The 19,983-nt window shown below is 42.5% G+C and overlaps 2 protein-coding genes across 6 annotated transcripts in view; one reads left to right on the plus strand and one right to left on the minus strand.

Moving 5' to 3' along the window:
- LIMS2 (LIM zinc finger domain containing 2) overlaps window positions 1-4,802 on the plus strand; it is a 34,097-nt gene extending 29,295 nt beyond the window's left edge. For all 5 annotated transcript variants that reach the window (XM_082288048.1, XM_082288049.1, XM_082288050.1 and 2 more), the window contains 2 exons: window positions 40-115; window positions 921-4,802. In XM_082288048.1, the coding sequence (XP_082144174.1) occupies window positions 40-115; window positions 921-1,068 (224 nt within the window). In that variant the 3' untranslated portion in view covers window positions 1,069-4,802. The remainder of the gene's footprint in view (window positions 1-39; window positions 116-920) is intronic.
- Window positions 4,803-6,723: 1,921 nt separating this feature from the next.
- MYO7B (myosin VIIB) overlaps window positions 6,724-19,983 on the minus strand; it is a gene marked incomplete at both ends in the record, with an annotated part of 46,978 nt that continues 33,718 nt past the window's right edge. Inside the window, 14 exons of the mRNA XM_082287945.1 lie at window positions 6,724-6,807; window positions 7,560-7,679; window positions 8,387-8,470; window positions 9,107-9,223; window positions 10,078-10,263; window positions 10,481-10,587; window positions 11,676-11,763; window positions 12,590-12,703; window positions 12,839-12,944; window positions 15,455-15,610; window positions 17,449-17,611; window positions 18,078-18,235; window positions 18,762-18,889; window positions 19,680-19,861. Of these exons, the coding sequence (XP_082144071.1) occupies window positions 6,724-6,807; window positions 7,560-7,679; window positions 8,387-8,470; window positions 9,107-9,223; window positions 10,078-10,263; window positions 10,481-10,587; window positions 11,676-11,763; window positions 12,590-12,703; window positions 12,839-12,944; window positions 15,455-15,610; window positions 17,449-17,611; window positions 18,078-18,235; window positions 18,762-18,889; window positions 19,680-19,861 (1,793 nt within the window). The remainder of the gene's footprint in view (window positions 6,808-7,559; window positions 7,680-8,386; window positions 8,471-9,106; window positions 9,224-10,077; window positions 10,264-10,480; window positions 10,588-11,675; window positions 11,764-12,589; window positions 12,704-12,838; window positions 12,945-15,454; window positions 15,611-17,448; window positions 17,612-18,077; window positions 18,236-18,761; window positions 18,890-19,679; window positions 19,862-19,983) is intronic.

Here is a 19,983-nt window from a genome sequence, read left to right on the forward strand (position 1 = left end):
CCATCACTTTCTTCTTATTTGGTGCTTTTACTTTTGCAGTGGTATCAGCTCTTAACAAGGCCTGGTGTGTGAATTGCTTCTCCTGCTCCACCTGCAACATCAAGCTCACATTGAAGTAAGTCAGTGTTTATATTTTGGACCATGTGAGACATTTGCCCTTATGGCAGGGTACCAGCCTGGAGGAGCCATGAGCCAGTGCCTCTCTGAAGGCCAGTATACGTCTTCTCTGTGGGAGCAGGGGCTTATAATTCCACTGATTTCAGCACTAAAAGGGATCTGACATTCAGCATCCTCTCTGATTTATTTCCCTTCATTAATCTATTCTGTGAGGAGGTTGGGTAAGATGGAAACTCAACCAGCAGTACAGAGGGAAGGCTCTAAACTTTGCCTGTCCTGAACAGCCTGCAGCCTCCATGTCTCTGGTTGCTCCACTCAATGACAATATTTGCTATTGCATAGATGACTTTGAAATAAAATACTATGCTATTTACCTTAAATATCTAGAAGAGGGACAGCAAAAAAAAAAAAAGCAATCCTACATTTTTCCTTTCTCAGGTTCAAACCCTTATCCTACTGTACTGGGTTGGCTCTGCTGACCATATGAAGGAGCTCTGATTCATCCCAGAGGGGATCTCTGAAATGCAAGGGACCTCTTGCATTCTACAATAACAAAACTATTATTCTAGATTGTTACATGCAAATATATAGCAAAATCTTGCTCCTTACTTACCTAGCAATACTAAAGATTTCAGTTCACTGATAACCCAGTCTCTGTACTTGCGTCACCAGCTGAGGAAATGAGTTGTTTTATAAATGGAGTAGAACATTAGCAACAACACTGATGTAGGTACATGAAGATTTGAATTAGTGAAGCATATAGTTTGCAAATACCATTTTAGTGACTGTTCTTTGTGTTAAAGGAATAAATTCGTGGAGTTTGACATGAAGCCCGTGTGCAAGAAGTGCTATGAGAAATTCCCTCTGGAGCTGAAGAAACGTCTGAAGAAATTGTCAGAGCTGGCATCCAAGAAGACCCATCCTAAAGCTTTAGATTTAAACTCTGCTTAAACACATCTGTCAGTCTCCTGATGCACTCTTAACACAAGCTGCTGCTCACTGCAGCTGTTGATTACAGAAGCAATTACTAAGAAGTGAAACCAAAGATAAGTAGTACCTTTCCCTGCTTCTGGTGATGTCTCTTGCATCTAGACTGTCCCTTTTCTCAAGCAATTGTCTGTTAACATTGGCAGGAAGAGGAGTATGATTTCTGCTTGAGCAGCGTGCAGGCTCATTATTAATTTGCTACTAACACTGCATTTTGCCTTTGTGGAGTTATACACAGTCTTTCGTTCCTCAGTTGAACTGTACTACTCTTTCCACTCCTCTAGTCTAAGGAGTTTGGAAAAAGTGGTTGAGTGTAGGGCTGGAAGAAATGTCAGATTTTCTATTTTTCAATCAGAGTATCAAAATTTTTCTTCTTACTCTGGGTGAAGAAATTTTTTTTGGTTTTAGTATACAGGCAAATATTCTGAAAGTTATCACTCTTTGCTGCCAGCAAAACGTTCTGGTCTTTCTCCAGATTCCTACAGAGAATATGGGTGCCCTACAGTCCTTCTGGTTTGTAGGTTTACTGGACAAGCCCAGGAACCAATAGCTATGGCAGCTGCACTGCCCACTTAGGCCCAGTGTTAAGGTAGGTAAGAAGTTTGCTTTGCTGCTTCCCTGCTCACTAAGGACATTTCAGCTGTCAAGGCCATGTGAGCCTGTTCAGAATAGCTGGGCTCTCCTTAAGGAGAAGGTGGCTGTGGGAAACTAAGCATTTTGTTAGAACTGACACTAAATTTCTTTGTTCTCTACTACTACATGGCTGGTAGAGCTTCTAGTGGTCAATACAAAGTGAGTCCTGTCCACTGGCATAGCTGATATTTATTGAGGCAGTGTGGCTGGAGCATTGGTTACTCTTTTGCATAAGGAAATCGAATGGATAATATGGTACCAATTTAAGCACTTCAGTTTTCCCATTCTCACTTTATTTGCAAGCCAAGTATATGTTTGTTGGTCACGCTCCAGAAAGCCCAATTACATCATGGAGTTTCTAATGTTTGCCATTTGTAGCAAATGTGGTGCTAGGCCAAAAAAAAAGCCCATTTTTCTTTAAATTTTTACCCAAAAAAGAGTTTCCCATTCATCTTTCTTTTTAAGACCTGAGTATACTTAAGGAAAGAATCTCAGACATGACTCTAACATTCTCAAGCATATAGTCCTCCTCTGTAATTTTGCCTGTCACCAGTGAAGTTTCAGTGGTCTACTGTCTCTGCTACCACTACCCTAGGTGCTGAGATATCTACTGGTTTTGGATATTCTCAATACTTCTTTAGAGGTGAGCCATCAGCAGTGCTGTTTCTGAGCCCACCTGCACAATGTATGATCCCTGTGAGCTTCGGAGGCCCCTGGAGGTGACCCCCTTACTTCCTTGTGCTGAACTAAGCTGAGCAGCCTGAAAATCCCTTTCCATGAACAGTTGTGAGACTGTTGCAAGGCTGACAAGCACTGGAGGACTACTGTCCTTTGCATGGTTTAAGTCTTCCGAAAAATGGCTAGTTTAGTCAGTCAAATGAACACAGCAGTTGGGCCTAGACAACACCCTGCAGCCCCAGGTGAATTAGGTAGCAAGAAGTTAAAGCTTCCCCACTTCATGTATGTGTGAGCAGCAATTGGATAGGGGCAATAATCTACTTTAGAATTGTGTTACCATGCTTGCTGGATCTGCTGCCCGTGGAACTGCACCAGTGATAGCACAGCAGTGGTGAGAAATCCTGGATAACTGCGTGCAGATCAGAATCCCCCATGTGAGACCATCTTAGATCTTCACTGCCTTTGCTAACTCAGTTTCCATCAGCTGCTTTGCTTTTTGTTGCTGTAAGTTACCATAATCTTTTAACTGGGTTACAGTGTATCCACTCTAATAATGATGAGGGGACAGGCCTAATTTTAACAGTAAACTCTTTCATCTTTTCCTGCACTGTAGATTCCAATAATAGTAGCTGCTTATGTCACTGCTTTAGGAGAACACATTGGCTATTCACTGTTCTCTCACCAGCCTTAAAATGGTCTTTTAGTTAAGGGCATGAAGAACAGCACGTCTTTTGGTGCAGTAGTGTGGCCCTGCAAAGACCCCCGTTTGCAATGAAACCTGTTGTTTGGCATTTTGTCATTGCATAAAACACTTGAAGTTCTAACCTAGGTGCAGCTCAGTATGTTATGCAGATTTGTCTCAGCATAAAGCATTCTGGTCTGTTCCTGTAATCTCAGTCCCAGGCCATGTTTAATGCTGAATCTGAGCAGCTGTGTAACCCCAGCCTCCTGGGAAGTGGTGGAGGAACACACAGTCACACATTCCTGGTAAATATAGAAGGACTGAGTAACTAGCAGCCAGCAGGTAATATTCTTTCAGCAGCCACTCTCACGTTCAGCAATGGAAAGTGCATGTATGTGAAGGCGAATGGATTTACTTCTGTGCTGCCAGTAAAGATTTAGTATGGGCTCTTGCCTTGTCTCATGTTAGAAATTTGGCAGACCTAGAAAGCTTCAGAGTTCAAAGGAGAGTTGATATAATTCTCTATTCAGTTCTCTAAGATTTGGAGTATGTCCTTATCTTCAAGATATTTCGTAAAGTTAGTTGGTGAAAAAAATCACTGTAATCCCTGACCTCTATATTAGTGGAGGGTGATACTCTCATAAATTATTACTTTTTCACAATTATTTTTCTTATACATCTGCTGCCCATAGCCTGCAATGTGCAGAGTTACAGTAGTTTATATTACCAACATACCTTTTGTGTGAGAGTGGAATTGAAGGAGTAGGAGAAATAACTATAAATGTTTTAAAAAAATACATCTTCCTCTACTTCTGTCAGTCTACATTTTAAAAACCAAGTAGAATATAGTGCAAACTTACAAGTTCTCCTTAGTGCCTTGGTAGGCTGACAGGTTGGGTTTTGTTTTCTTTATAATAAATATAGTCAAGGTGTCAGTCAGAAATAGGCTGCATGCTTTTTTCCATTGCTGTAAATAGACCTGCTGGCCAAATTCTTCCTAAGTATCACACCACTGGAGAGTAGAGATTAATATCAAGGTTGAACTTGGCTCAGAAATCTACACTTACTAAAAGGTGTTGTCTCATACTATTCACTTATAGTTTACATTCATATTTTTACATAATTAAAAGCACTAACACTCACTGAGTACACTTGAAAATGGTTTTGCTTTTAGAAAGCATGGTATGTGAAGCTTCTTTGTATTCAAAGGACATGCTAATCACTTGCAGCCTTTCTTTATGGCACTAACCTGCTCTCTAGGATTTGTGTCTGATGTTTTTACAGCAGTCTGTGCAATGCTGGCAAACCCTGGTCAGCCTTTTGTACAGAGAATTCCTGATGTGGCATGATTGGTGTTAGATGATATGACTGACACACTTTCAGAAGTGATTGGATGGGGAGGGAATAAATTGCAGGCAAGCATGTAATAAACATGGTTATACTAGTCTGTAAAGCACTGTTAAGTGCTGAGGGTATTAGACTGAGAAAAGAATTAGCAGTTCCCTGCCTTGATTCAGGCCTTGATGGGTTCTGCACCGTGTAGAGCTCTCATTTTATCACACTTTGTTTTAGCTGTCTAACCAAAACACGATTGTGGATTGAAATGCTGTAATACTGTGCCTTTGTATGTTCTTGTATTAAAGTTACTGTAATACATTTTAAATCTTTACCCAAAAAAAAAAAGGAAAAAAATTTGTATAGTGTACAGTTAATACCATATTTTCAGTGCTTAGCCAGAGAGCATTACCCACTCTGAGGAGCTCTGGGTTTGCCCAAACCTTAGGAACTGCTGTGGTGAATTCACATTTTGGACCTGTGCTGCTTCTGTGGTGATGTGTTGGTTGATGAGGATGTGCAGAAAGGGGGATCATCCTTTTAGCAGCTGTCTTGTACTAATTGTGTTGTGTATTTAATGAGCAGATGGGATGCTATGATCATTTACAGGATATAGTGGATATTTGGTAGATCTGGGTTACATGGATCTGGAGCAAACATTCACTTGGTAAAAAAAGGACATTGTGGTTGATTTTCTGAAGTCTTTATTTAAAAAACAGATACAATACAGTTTGGCCGCAAAATTTCTTTTTGTACAGGTGAAGTGCTGAACATTTTTCACTTATAGGTAGGTAGGTAGATCAGACACTGGGTGACAAAACCACTCTGGGCAATTAGACTCCAGCATTTCCATTGCCAGCAATGGACATTACAGCAGGAACATCTAACTGCTTGCAAAAGGATCAGCTATTCTGACAGGTGTGGCACTCATTTAGATGCACAAAGGGAGTGGGGCTCTTGCCTGCCACCCATATACAAAACTCCCACCAGCATTTGAATTTTGCACATGCATGTCAGAAGGAACAAGAGAACCACTGTGCATCCATTGGCAAAGTTGAGAGCTCAGGCAGAGCTGCATTTCCAGCACTGCCAGACTGTGTGTCAAGGAACTTGGTGTAAATGATTTAAGACATATCCACATTTCACTGGGAGTGAGGGAGGAGTACTTTTTCTGAGGGGGAAGCAGCTGAGCTTACTCCCACCATAGTGCATATCTGCTTTACACACTCACAGCACACGCTGGTTCCTGTGGCACCAAAGCTGTGTTTCTACAAAGCTCTGAGAGATGAACAAGTGCTGAATCAAATTTTACCACTCAAACTGTCTGCTAAACAGGAAACAGAAAAGATCAGGAGCAATTAAAGCTATTATTGTTGTCTTGTGAAAGAATGCCTGCATAACTCCAAACAGAACATTTTTGTAGAGCAGAAAAGTCTCTTTTCAGCAGAACTTTGTTAGACTGAGTTCTTCAGTTCTGATTTGCAATGAATAGCTCATCTATATCTTGAAATAGGAGCAACTAAAAGTCATGGACCCAAACCCCAGACTCATTTCAGCACTTACTAGAAACTGCAAGCAGTTGTTAGTTTCCAAGAGGATTATAACATGTGGAAGAAAGAAGACTATTTAATTTAAGCAAGGCTGTGGTAAATCAGGGGACAGCCTGCAAGTTTAGCAACATGCAGGAAGGACAGTTACATTGGGACAGTAATTGGCTGTCTGTCTACTGTAATGTGCAGCATGTAACCTAGGGACCAGAGGATGAAACCATGCATCTTACCTTTCAAAGTGTCCAGTTATCTACTACTAAAGGGCATCTCTCCACTCTTAGAATTGCCAACAGGAGGAAAAAAATTACATTACCTTTGTTTCCAAAGACTCTTTGAGTTTGTGCATTTGGTAAGACCATATACAATAAGGGGGATTTTCTTTCCAACAGAAAGACAGCTCTTAATGTGTGTCTGTCTTTGAATGGAGGAGATTCAAGCTATTAGAAGGGGCCCTCACAGGGTTTCCCCACTCCCACGGAACATTAAAGTCCATCTAAACTTCCTCTAAATACAAAATCTGAATAGAATTCTCATACTACATCTAAGACAGAAAAGTTACAGATGTTTGAAAGCACATGCTTACTTGAGCTTCTCTTGTAGTAGTATTTCAGCAACTCAGTTCATTCAGTATGTGATCAGAAGATTGATCATCAAGATTAATATTTTTTAAATGGCATTTCTTCTGGGATATGAAATTACAGGTAGTTTGGCACAAGTACAGGTCATGGACTCTATCCACTCTCAGGCTGGGTGGTTCTTTTGCTTGTTTACAGCATTCATGAGCAGGTGTACATAGGATGTTAACAGGTCATCCATTTTGTAACCCTGTCAGGAAAGAAAAGAGTCTTAAATCTCTAAGAGAGCTCCAGAAGCAAAAATAATTATCATTTCCTCCCTCATTTATTATCTTCTCAGGTTCTTCCTTGCATGAACATCTCCTCTTTCAATAGCTGTCACTGTTTTAGTTATAATTTATCCATTCCTCCCTCTGCTTTTCATAGATTTCCAAAACTTTACAGAGCATAGCTCTACTGTCTCCTTGGTATTCATTCTGTACCTTGACTTGTACTTAAGATTCTTGTATTTAAGAACCCAAGCTTTTCTGTCAGAGAAGATAGCCTTTAAATGTTTTTGTTACCTTACAAACCTACCTTTAAATATTAATACAGTGACGCTTCTCTGAGACTGTGAATAGTCTGAAACCAGTTGTTAAAAAGGTGGTACCACTCCCTGGAAAATACGAAGTCTTACAAGGCTGGCATTACTACATAACTGGAGGCAGACATGCAAGACAAAAAGCCTCTTCTGTAGTTTTGCAGTCTTAGCTTCTCAGATGGATAGAATTTTGATATATGGGAAGAATTTGGGAAATAACTATTTTCCCTTGTGTCCTGTGTCTTGCATCTTTGCATCAGATAGCATTATATATGAAAATTGCAATTTTATTGACACAGCAGTGAATGCTTTTTGTATCTGCACTGGTATTTATCTGGTTTTGCACCATCTTTTGTAGCAATCCTGGTTGGAAAGGAAAAATTAGGATTTTGTTGCATCTAAGTTGGCAAAACTCTTCTTACCAGAGATGTCTCACATAAGAGCCGGTTTCCTCGTACCAGGTTCCCTATTGTCATGTGAAAGTACGTGCTCCCACTGCTCCAGTTGGAGATTTTATTGAAGGGGTAGACTATTAAAATATCCTGTAAGGGGAAACAAACTGAACCATAGAACATCTCTCAAATGAAAGCAGGCTGTTACATGTAGACCCAGAGAATTCTTGTTCTTTCTCACTTCATATATAAAAACAGTGGATCAAGGTAGTTCTTGCATCAGGATTACAAAGGTATATTGTATTTTCACCAAACAGGTGAATCTTAATCACACTAATGAGACTTCCTTTCATTACATATCGATCTTTGCCTTAGCACACTGCCATTAGATTTACAATAATCTAAAACTCGCTTTTAATTTGTTTCATTATTAAAAGCAAATTTAAAAGCAAATAGTGATACTCCCTTTTCCTGAGAACTTGGTATGACCAGACTGTTGGGGTTAGACTGCAGCTAAACATGGCCATTTAGCCTAATCTTTTAGCCAGCTGGAGCTTCCTGCAAAGCATTTTTCTGAAGCAGGTTCCCAGGTGCACTGCCCATCCATCTTCCTGATCTTACCACCTTGCCACATCTATCGTAATTCCTATGTCTTTTTTCAGAGATGCACTACCCCTATTCCTTTCCAGTGCAGAAAATGCAAAGAAGTGATTGGAGGCAGTAACATTTGCTTTGGTTACAGTAAATGAATAGAGAGCCTCTATCCTCTCCTACCGTTCCTGGTCCTATCACTGTCCCTAAATTAGCAGGATCCATTCAATCCTTCCTTAGATGGACTTTTGAGAAGCAGCTGTTACCTTTGTCTTCGGGTGTATCAGCGAGACTCCTTGCTTGTTGATTGCAATCAATACAATCTCTGGGAAATTGGGCTCTGAAGCTTGCTGTAAATGAGTAACACAGCAAGATAAGCAGAAAATTGAGAAATTATCTGTATCAGGGGCCTAGTGAGCTTTAACAGTGTCCAGTGCTTCGTGTTCTCTTTCCCAAATGAACACTGAAACATTTTAGGCATACATTGCTGACTTGAGCAAATGCTACATGACAGCAGAATCAGGTCCATTATTTACTATGCTGTCTGATACTAGGGTTAATGATTGATTGCAAATCAATTAAGAGCCTAGTGAGGAGAAATTAAAGGTAACACATGGGAAATTATTCTTGGGAGATACTCCAGAATGAGAGCATTGGTACAATTCTGTTCTGAGGGAAGAGTCCCCCAAAGAGATACAATTTGGCAGCATTTTCTTGTGGAGAGCAATGACAGGACAATTAACCCCCTACATTTACTACACAATTGTAATAGAGGTATTATAACTAGAACAACATTGTCAGTAAGCAACAAGCATAGTTCAGAATGGATAAAGAATCCATCTCCCAACTTGGATCTGAGTTTTCCTCAATAGATGACAGGAATCCAGCTTTATAATGTATTTTTACTTTCAAATATGGAATTACAGTCAGTCTGTATCCCTCAGTACTAATTACTACTAAATCCACTCACAGGGCTTCAAACCTACCTTCACTTCAAAAAAGGCTGATCCAAACGTTGGCCACCGCTGTATCATTTTCAAGAAGGCAATCTTGGCCTCATCCACAGTTTTTCCTTCATGTTTACTATATGCTGCAATAATGCTCTGTTTAGGAAAAGAGGATACAAAGCCAGTTGAGTTGGAGACAGGCAGGTTTCCAATACCTAGCATTAGCACTAAAGACAGCATCAGCTCATCACTGCCATCAGGCTTTTTGCCCCAGCAACAGAAGACTGAAAATGAAAGCAGCTGCCATGCCATGGGGCAAGGTGAAGCCAGCACCCTCCAGTGTTCCTTCTTCCTGTGCTGGGTGAAGGAAGCCCAGCAGCCGAAGGAAATGGACTCAGGGCAGAGGGGCAATGTAAGATAGAAAGCCAGTGTTCAACACCCACAAACACTTATTACATCTTTGGCTGAAAAACGTAGGGTGAATTTGCCCTTCGTATTTGAAACAATGACCTGTGTTTCCCTCAGCAGACTAAGTGATAAGTACCCACTGAAACTTCCTTGCCCTTTTTGTGGATAAAAGAGCCTTTTGCTGTAAGTAGCATGGACACGGTGCAAGGAGATTGATTTGCTGCCAGGAAATCCTTACGAGGCACCTGAATTTTTCTGTTTCTGTGAATATCCTCAACTTCCGAGTCACATCACTGACTCTCCTATCTCTAACTCTTTTTCTGGGCACTGGAAATAGATTAGTATCTCTGAGAAAGATGCACACTTCAGATAAGCCATCCAGGCCTGCGGATATCTTTCAGAACTTTGGTAGAGTATGTAAAATCTGGATTATAAGAGGCAAATCCTCTTGCTATCCTGCTGGAAAATCCAGCAATATCCAATACTGTCCCTCCACAGAATTTTCAAAGACCATCAGATCAAAAATGTAGTGTGGCTCAATGTGTCTTGTCTACTAAAGCTTGGTATATGTAAATATGACTAATGAAAGCGGATGTTCTTACCTTCTTCCATTCATCTGGTGACACTGCTCGGAGCAGGTTCTCTGGAACCAGCTCCTTCAGGATTTTGGGGATGGCTGCCAGCTGTGTGCGGTCATTGTTGAAGTGCACTTTATAAATCAGCCCTGCCAGCTGCACAGCTTCATCCTTGGAACACTTGTGGTAGCCTCTGAGGTACTTCGGCAGCTCCTGGAAGAGACCAGCTCTGAATCCAGGCAGAATGGGCCAAAGCAACACTGACTTTAGCATTCTAAATTTGTGAGGTCAGGATGCAAGTCTTGCCAAACACAGTCCAAGGACATCCCAAGAACTTTTGATTCCTTCTGAAGGTTCTCTGGGTGATCTTTAAAGATCCTTTCCAACCCTTTCTTGGATCACAAGATCTCAGCTTTAGAGAGCTGCTTACCTGGTGGTAATGGAAAATGGTATCAGCTTTCAGGTCCTTGCCAGGAGCAACATTCAGCCACAGCTTTCTCATGAAGTACACCTCATATGCTACAGACAGAGCAGCCCCTAAGGAGACCAGATCTTGTTAGTGTTCTCTGTGTCACTGACAGTTCTACAGTTTTTAAATGGCTTGTGAATTCCTTCAGAAAAGTAATTATGGTTTTAATGGTAACAAACAAAATTACTAACAAAACAACACAAAAAGCCATTTTAGATGACAAAAGAAATTACTAGTTTTCAGTTCCTGGACACTGCTCATGCAATGATCAGATGGAGGAGTAGTTGAGGGACTGCCACTGAGTGTTTGTTATTGGTGCTCATGACAGCTGCCTGCTGGTGTGCAGCACACCCGAATGCTCTTACACTGAAGTGAGTACATCCCCTGATGGCTGTGCTTCTACAAATGAACTGTGATTTAGTGCACCCACATCTTTATACTGTGATTTTCAGTGCTCCTAGCAGCTACATCAGCTGAGGGAAGAGAAGTTAGAAAGTCTTAGATACATAGAGCTTCAGGAAGTTGAACCTCAGCTGTTCTGAAATACACAAAGGTCAGGACAAATTGATACAAAATTTGAGTGGAGTTTGAGTTTGATGTAGATTTCAAAATGTATATTATCCGTGGGTGGGTGGGGGGGAGGGTAAGTGCAAGGAATTGCTGTTATTAGTGTTACATTGTTTTAGTCTAACAAGTGGTCCCTTGACAACATAATTTGTGTTTGGGTATCACCGGGTAATAACCTGGTTAAAAATTTTCTAACAACCCAAGGAATGTGAGTGACACTGTGTAAAGAACCTATTTGCATGTGTTGGCTGATTCTTAATATTTGAGGATCAACCTGTCTAACTTGCATCTATCCAGCTGCATGTTTTGGATACAACAGGCCAAAAATATCTTTTCTACCGATTTAAAATTTGTGGAGAGATCCTTCCACAGAAATGTTCTGGTGTTTTTGATAGCCAGTGCTTGGCTGCATCAAGTCACTGGATCGTGCTGCTGGTGCAGGCAGTAACCATGTATGTACAAACAAAAATGATGTAAGACTCTGCTAAACACTTCCCAACATGGAGTGAATCCTACTGGATCGATCAGCTGCTTTCCAGTTCAACACAGCATCTCATGCAGCTTCTTGCCATGCTGGCATTCTCCTTACCATCTTTTCCTGGTTTGTTCCTCCTGTTCCAGTCTGTCACCTGCCTTAGTGAGTCAAAGAAGTAGTCTGCTTCATTCTGGCTGATCACCTGCAGAGGCCAAGCAATGAAGGAGAGAAAGGAGGGGTTAGCACATCATACCAAATACTAGCTGTGCCACATATCCAAGTACCGGGCTGAATTTTCTTTCCCTGTCTACAGTGAGAGGGCAGAATTACAGCAGGAAAGAAGTAGAAAAATAGGAGGAGAAAGGCTCAAATTACTTGTATTTCATATGGGGATCTTTATTGCATCTTCTGTTGCTTTTTGCTTTCCAAGCTGCTTACTGAAGTCAAGCTGAAGATCCCTACTTTATTCCCAGGCTTTTTCTCTTTGTAAAGTGTTGTTATATACTGGGTTTCTCTTTTTGGGAAGGCAGCACACCAGAAACTCCCTGTGCTAGTGCTCAATGCTGCTTTTGCCTTGATCACAGTTTCAAGGGGCCTCTCAGCGAGACAGCCAGCCCAAGCTTCAGCTCAGGCAAGGTAGGCTCCCAACAAACCAGAGTAATCGACTGGGGGTGGTTGCCCCTGCATTCCCTAACACATCTTCTGGGCAAAGCCTGAGTGAAAAACAGCTGAATCCAGCAGTATGCAACCATCCTAGCAGCTGCCAGAAAGCCTACATCTTCTCTGCTTTTAGTGACACCTGGGTAGTGACAGACTGATAGAAACTCTGCATCTCCATCTAGCCCCTTGAAGAGACTGAAAATAATTGTCAACTAAAAGTTCTAGTTTAGGTTGTATACCCTCAGTAAGACAGAAGCAGTAATCACCTGCTCTGGTCCTTGGCTTCATATGGTTGCTTAGGTGGTCTGGTGAATAAGTAATAGAGGAGGGGCAGTCTGGCTACCCTGCCAGAGTCAAGAAGGAGTTACCTTGTCTGCAATCTTCACAAAGAGGCTGAAACCTTCCCAGGAGTTCAGCTGCAATTTGGAAGCGATGTTCTGACACAGAGTCCGGATTTTTGTGTTTGTTCCCACATCAAATGTCTATGAGATAACAAGACTCTTGTTACACAGAGGAGAGGGAGAAATAAGAATACTGAATGTCTTCATACATGCTCCTGGATGAACACATCATGGCTGGAAAAATGGTCAAGGCTGGGAAAATAAGTAAATGCTCACCTGTTCTGTTTCATTGGGGAAGCAAATCTTGTGTGAAATCTTAGTGTTGTTCTGTAAGATGGACTCAACCTCCACAGGATGAGGTGCCCACTTCCTGCAGCCACTCCTGGAAAATGCCACCACCATCGTAAGAGAGATCAGCTTAATCACAGTATTTCAGCTGAACAGCAGACACCTTCCAAAATGCCAGTACTGTGTGATGAGGTGGGCTCCAGTGGACCTCCACCCCAGTGCAAATTCAGTGTATTAACAGCAAGAAACTGAGGGTCTTATTAGCATGTAAAGTAAAACTCTGTTCTACTCTGCAAGGTGGTTGCATGAATAGGGCACTTTTGAGCCAGTACCATTTCCTCTTCTATGGATTCAGCAGCATTTTTCCTTACTGAAGTGTGAATATAATGGGTATAAGGAGAAATACATTTTATTTAATTCCTGCATCAGCAAAAAGATACGTATTCGGATACAAAATTACTTGGAGCCCAAGTATCAAAAAGGTCTGGAGGGCTGCTGAAAATTTTCTATACATTTTATAGAAAGAGCTGGAGTGCAATCACTGACTCGGGAGGTGCTTTAGCTGTACAAACGCAGTTCTTCAAAATTATACCTCAGAGCAGAGCTGCCTTTTAAAGCAAAGGAACTGGTCCTGAAGTCTCAGTCATGCCAAAACCTTGAGTTAAAGTGAGAACAAATCTAGCAAATTATCTCCTGGGGCCGGTAAGTTCCTGCCCTCAGTGGCACAGAGCAGGCGGTTCAGATATTTTGAACAACCAAGGTTACGGGCCTCTCACACTGGATCACTCTCAGGAGGAGGTTAGTCTGGATCCAAGCTTTAATTGTGTGGATTTGAAAACTAATTTTTTTCCATTCAATAAAGGAGCGTTTCCATTTGGAGAAGGAAAACTTGACTGTAAGCAGGCTGAACAGCACATGCTTTGTACTGTGCAGACACTGTATGAAGTGTGGACCTGCCCCACTCAGTCATCTGTTCCTGAACTGGCATCAGAGGGAGGCCCTGGGAGCTCAAGGAAGTGCAGCAGCTGGGCTGCAGAGGCATAGGGGGCTACCCACCTCTCCTTGCAGCCTGAGCAAGGAATTCACTGCCAAGGTGAGAGCTGCTTAACACCCATCAGGGTGGTTCATTGTCCAGGATTCTGGGGATGAAGCTGTAAAGTGGTTTATGGAGGAAAAGGTGTGTACCTAAAGGCTCAGTTGGCTTCCCCGGTATGTATTGTAGGTCAATCCTTTGAACTGCCTGCTCTCCCCTTTCCAAAGAGACCAGGTTACTTACAGGGAGAAGTTGGGCTAGATGATCATTGACGATCCCTTCCAACTAAAATAGTTTATTCTATTCTATTATATTTTATTCTGTTCTATTCTGTTCTAAGCAGGTGCAAGTTTAATCTAAAGAAAAGAGCTCTCTTAGAAGACAAGATTTGTCTTTGTTCCTCTTCCCATCCCCCAAGCTCCAGATCTGGGGCAGTTTAGCAGATAAAATTCTCCTTCCAAACAGCCCATTCTGCTTTCCTCTTCCTGTTTGCTCTCTCTGAAGAAGCTCTGTACAGCTCAACAGGGCTTAGAGCAAGAATATCACATAATATAGAGAGGCAGGAATTTTTAAGTCTTCTCCGTAGAAATAAACAATGAATAGCATTCCTTGCCATGCATTTTTCAGGCACTTCGAAAGTGAGTTCAATGTGTGGTGACATTTCCCCAGCAGTGCCAAACCCCATCCACTGCAAGGGGGATATCCACTGTGTTAGTGTTCCCCTTGAGCCTGACCCGTGGGGCTCACAGACCAAATGGGGCCCAGCCTGAGAGAAAGGGGAGGATGGAGGAGCTGGAAGGAGAAATCATTGGGCAGATTCTTTACTGATGAGGTCTGTGGTGGTAAATCACAGCACCCATCAAAAGGGAGCAGGCTGGATTCAACCTTTGCCAAAGCATTGTTCTCAGAGTGGCTAGCTGGGTAATGCCCGTGCTTGGAGGAATCTAGGGAAACCTTTCCCCTGCAGTTCATTTGATCCTTCCTGAAGTTCTGTTAGCCCTCCCCCTCTCTCTGGTTGTGTCATATCCCTTAGAACAACAACTCATTCAGAAGCTCAGGAAGCCCTGTGGTTTGGGGGTCTTGTTGCTTCAGCCTGTTATAATGCCAAGTGGATGGAGAAGTGCCTTGCTGTGAGCAGCCAGGTAAGAGGGCTTTGCTCATTTGGGTTCTTTCAAAGAATAGGAATTGATTGTATTGATCCTTCCAACAAGGACATGCTGCCCCACCAAAGAAAAGTAAGGTCAGGATATCATCAATGACATCATTCCAAGCTGCATGCCCTTTAGGATATTTGAAATACCCAGCTCTGGGAGTGATTATGTGTGATGATGAACTTTTAAAAATGCTGCTAACTCTGTGAAAGAAAAAAGTGAAACTGTGGCATAGACCTCTCTTTAATGGCTCAAAGTTCATAAAGAAAGTTAAAAATAATGATCACAAAAAAAAAAAACACAAAACAAGATGTAAAGAGGGAAAGGAGTGAGAGTGACACTAGTTTAGCCCATGTGGTTTTTGGAACCTGATTATTGATATTTGAACACTTTGAGCTGGTTATATGCCAGATTATTTACCTCATTACCGTCTGAATCCTCTGACGGCACCCCAGGGCCAGTGTTTCTTTCTGACGTGTCTCTATGAACTTCTGGGCGTGTTTGAGCAGTGACTTGCTGGGTGGGAAGAGGCCGGTGCAGAGCCAGAGGAGCTGCCAGCCCTTGGTCTCGCTGTACCTGGGAACACAAAGCCAACAGTTCTGCTACAGCCACATATAATTCTCTGTTTGATCACGCACCTACACACACTCTGTTTTACCACACCCACCACTACAGGGAAGAGAAATACACTCCCATCATGGTCCCATTCAGCAGAGAACTGCAAATCAACATAGGCTCTGGCATTCATTTGCTGTGCAACAACCACAGCCTGCATGTGAAGACAATGCCAAGTCCTGCATAAGAAATACCCATGACAGATGCAAACCTCATGAATAAATTTCAGTTTAGCAGACATCTTAGCAGGAGTGACCCTGGTGCCATCCTCTTGGAAAGACACTGTTGACTTGGTGTTCAAGCTCACATGTATTCAAATTGTGGTTTCTCAATGGATGTATTCTCAATGGAAGTGCTCAGGGTATGAGCACTTTGCATGCACTGGCTTCCCCCTATGTGTACTCCTGTCCTGTTCTGAAAAATGAACATGTCAATAGCATTATGTAGTGAGGTAGGTGCAGTTCTTAAATGCTCCAGGTCAAGCTGGTACTATTTTTCAGGCAGCAATCCAGTTCTTCCAGCCTCTGCATCTGTGAAATCTGGCAGTTGAAGCTCTTCTGGTACCTTGCCCTCACCATTAAGAAGGGCTCTGCAGCCTTGAGGTGGTCAGTCATTCTGCCTTAAAGCCAGGAGCAGAACACACTTCAGTGGTGTCCCAGGATCGCTCTGAAATGCTCACTGGTGTGAAGTGATTTCGGTTGGGAAAGTCAGCTCTGAAGGGGCATCAGACTTCACTGAATAAAGAGGTCCTGGCTTCTTTATTCCTGCTTACTGTTCTAATTTTGCATATGAAGACACACTATTTTAATCCCATTTATACTCTATAGATCAGTGGTGTTTGTGTCTATGTGAGACTGGGACGTGGTCCACAACACAGCAGCCTGGGAAGGATGAAAGATTCGTTGCTCTGGCTGTTCTAATGAAAGTATATGGAAATAGCCACCTTTCAAGCATTGCTTTTTTCACATCAGTTATCCCTCTCACAACAGCTACTAAATTGGTGGAATACATCAGGCGTGGCATTGGCACCATGGTTACAGACTATGCATTCAATAGCCTGTAGGATTCAGTGCGTGCAAGGGAATTTACCATTCAACACTGACACACATGATAAAAGTTCCACTACATGTAATATTTGTGGAACAGTAAGAAAGAAATAAACACAATGCATCCAGAAACAGACAATTTTGTTAATAATTAATATTATTTTAAGCTGCTTTTTGCAATTCAGTTTCCCTGGAAGTAGGTCAAATTATCATTTTGTGAGTGGGGAATAAAACACTAGCCTGTTTCAGAGACTTTTATGTGGGCAGGTGCCTCTGTAACCAATCTGCAAGGCAGTTAATTAACGTAATTAATATAACTACTCAAAAGTATTTATTCACTGGTGGTAAAAATCCAGTGTGAACTATGTTTTCATGAGAGGGGAATGCTGCCATTGGGAAACTTAAGTGGAGAGTTGTCAGGCCGGTCACTGAAAGGATGCAAGGACTATGCAGTGCCGTTTCCCCTACAGACTGCTTCAGGAGCAGGGGAGCCTCAGTGACACCTTGCCTGCCTCACACCGCAAGGAGATGAGCATGGAATGCTGATGGGAGCCAGGGAGTGGTCCTGAGCGCTCCACAAAGGTGAGCCCCATAGCACTAGCTGGCAAAAGGGGGAGGACAAGCTGTTACTCCAACATTTGTTTATCCTTCCCAGTGCCCCCACTGCATCACAAGTGCAGCAGGGTTCCTGATGCCCCTTGCACTTTGAGGCCTTGCTCTGCAGGAGCAGGGGGTTTGCACCCAGGTAAATACCTGTTTTTGTTCTCAGTCAGTTGCTTCATAATCTGACAGTAAATCTCATCGCGCAGGACCTCCTCCTGGATAGCTGGCACGAATATCTGGTCAGTGACTTCCACGGAGGAGTGTGCCTGTTTTGAGGGGTAGTCTCCCATGAATTTCATGATGGGTGAATGTGCTGTTAAGGGGAAAAGCAGACCAGTTTTTGAAGCTAAATGGGAAGTTTCATCTGGATCCTAACATGTTGGTGACTTTGTTGATGTCTAAGTGGCAAATACTGGGAGGAAGGTCTGGAGCATGTTCCTTGTCTGTCCTCTACCCCCTTTTCCTATGCAGCAGTTGCTGCTTGGCTGTGATCTGTACTGTGCTAGTAGGTGCTTCCTCTGGGCATGTGCAGTAAATCTCACTCACTCCTAAAGCAACATTCTCACTTAAGCGAGCCATTGGTAGTTGTGGAGCACTGGGAGGGAATAGGAGCCTTTCCTCTGTAGACAAGGGAAACAGATTCAATCCACTCCATCTTTATATGAACGTATCCCCTGTAAGCTGGCTGAGGTATCTCAATAGAGGTAGTTTAGTGGACCTAGCTAACTCTTCCTTCTCCTGAGTGTTCTCAGGTCCCAAAGAAAGGAGAGAAAGGATATCAATGAAGGCCTGACAGGCCAAATCCCGAAGATCAGGGTCTGTGCATGCTCTCTTCAGCAATGGCTGTTTCAGAGGCTCCTTAGAGTGTGCCCACAGTTGACTGTGCCCACGGGATTTCTGAAGAACAGCTTTGCTGATGGATTCCTTCTCAGGAGTCCTGAATGAAGACAAGTGCAGGCAATACAAAATTACTGGATTAGTGTTGCTATGAACAAAGGAGGTCGTTATCACAAAGTCATATCTCTAGACCTGTTCTTTCTCAAGACAGTGATCTCAGATCTTTGATTCTGCAGGTCAACAAGAGCAAGGAAATGTAGTTTCCTCTATAACCAGAAGGTAGGAGGCTTGAAAAAAGAAGAGGGCTTTCCAGAAAACTAATTTTCCCCTTACTTTCTGAGGCCTGAGATGCTGTATATCCTCACTAGCTGGTAAGTGCTGAAGAAGAGGTGAGAAGTAAGAATAGGGCCTGCTGGAAGAAGTCAGTCTAACTGGGGTTCTTCTACCCTCCCCTTTTCATTTCTGCAGACTTAAGATACAATAGGCCAGAATCTCTGCGTATCCAAAGTCACAGAGAACAAAAAGAAGAAACCCAATCAGAAGTGGGAGATGCCATTACATAATAGGCTTTAAGGATTACGGATCAACAAGAACTTTTCTAGGGCGTACTCTACACAGAGCTTCACCTGAAGTGTTCGTAGGAGAACTCCTCCAGGGTGTAAGGCTTCACCTTGACATCCTCTTCATCAGGTTCCTCCATGAAGGAGTTCTGTGAAGCTGTCCTCCTCTGGTCTGGAGACATCATCAGCAAACTCTGGAATAACACAGCCACATAGAGATGTCACCTGGAGACAGGTCTCTGCATGCACTGTCAGGTGTTACTCAGCGTATATGTGCAGGTAGTACTCTGTGGTGCCTGAGACCTTCTGTCTCAAAAGCAGCATCTCCAGAGACTCAAGAAAGACCTGGGAACAGTTGACTCAAAGAAACAATTTACGCAGACCCAACAGTAGTGGACATTGAAATGTATGTGATTATCCAAAGCACAACACATGTTTTACAAAGCACCTGCTTCTCTCTAGTGTGTTTTGCCACCAGTTTTTCTGCTTTTTACCTGTTAGCACAACATCCAATATACTGAATGCCCAAAACTGAAGACAGAATTATTAGCAGAGGCGTTAATGAGAAACCTTGACTCCCTCAAAGACCATATTCTCTTAAAGTAACCTGCTGCACTCAAAGGTTCCCTTGAGGCATAATGTGATCACCACTCAAGCCCAGAGTGAATGCAGGAAAATTCAACTGCGCACCCATACCCATTAATTGCTACCAGTTGCAGGCACTGGAATCTCCCATGGTGGATAGACTGGGTTTTGGGGGGTTTTTTAAGTCATTGCTTCTGTGCAGCTGCAGTCTTCTCCTTAGAGTCTGGGCTAGGTTTAGTTTTATATTCAGACAGGACAGAATGAAATGTTTTATTTCAATGGGAGGTATAGAACTTGTCTGACTTTGGAGGGACAATTGTCTTCCAGTTATAAATTCAACCATATTTAACATTTTTATCTTCTTCCAGTCTTTTCACAGAGAGTGTTAGCTTTCCTTACCAGCACTTGACTAGAGGGTTTTGTGAGAGAAGGAATGATGTAGATGTCTTCCAGAAATACATTCCCTGTTTTGCCTGTCCTTTCATTCTGGGCACCAATCCAGCCAGGGTCTGCATCCAGCCTTTTGTCTTCAGTGAAGATTAGCAAGTCTCCCTTCTTGAAGGACAGGATGCTGGGATCTTCTGGAAAACAGAATAAGGGAGTACTGTTCTGGCTTGACAATCCAAGAAAATGCAAAGGGATTGCAACATGAAAGACAAGGGAATTGTATTTTGAAGGTCTGAATTCAGTTAGCAATAGAAAG

This window comes from Coloeus monedula (assembly GCF_965178545.1).
Source record: "Coloeus monedula genome assembly, chromosome: 10".
Classification (NCBI taxonomy): Eukaryota; Metazoa; Chordata; class Aves; order Passeriformes; family Corvidae; genus Coloeus; species Coloeus monedula.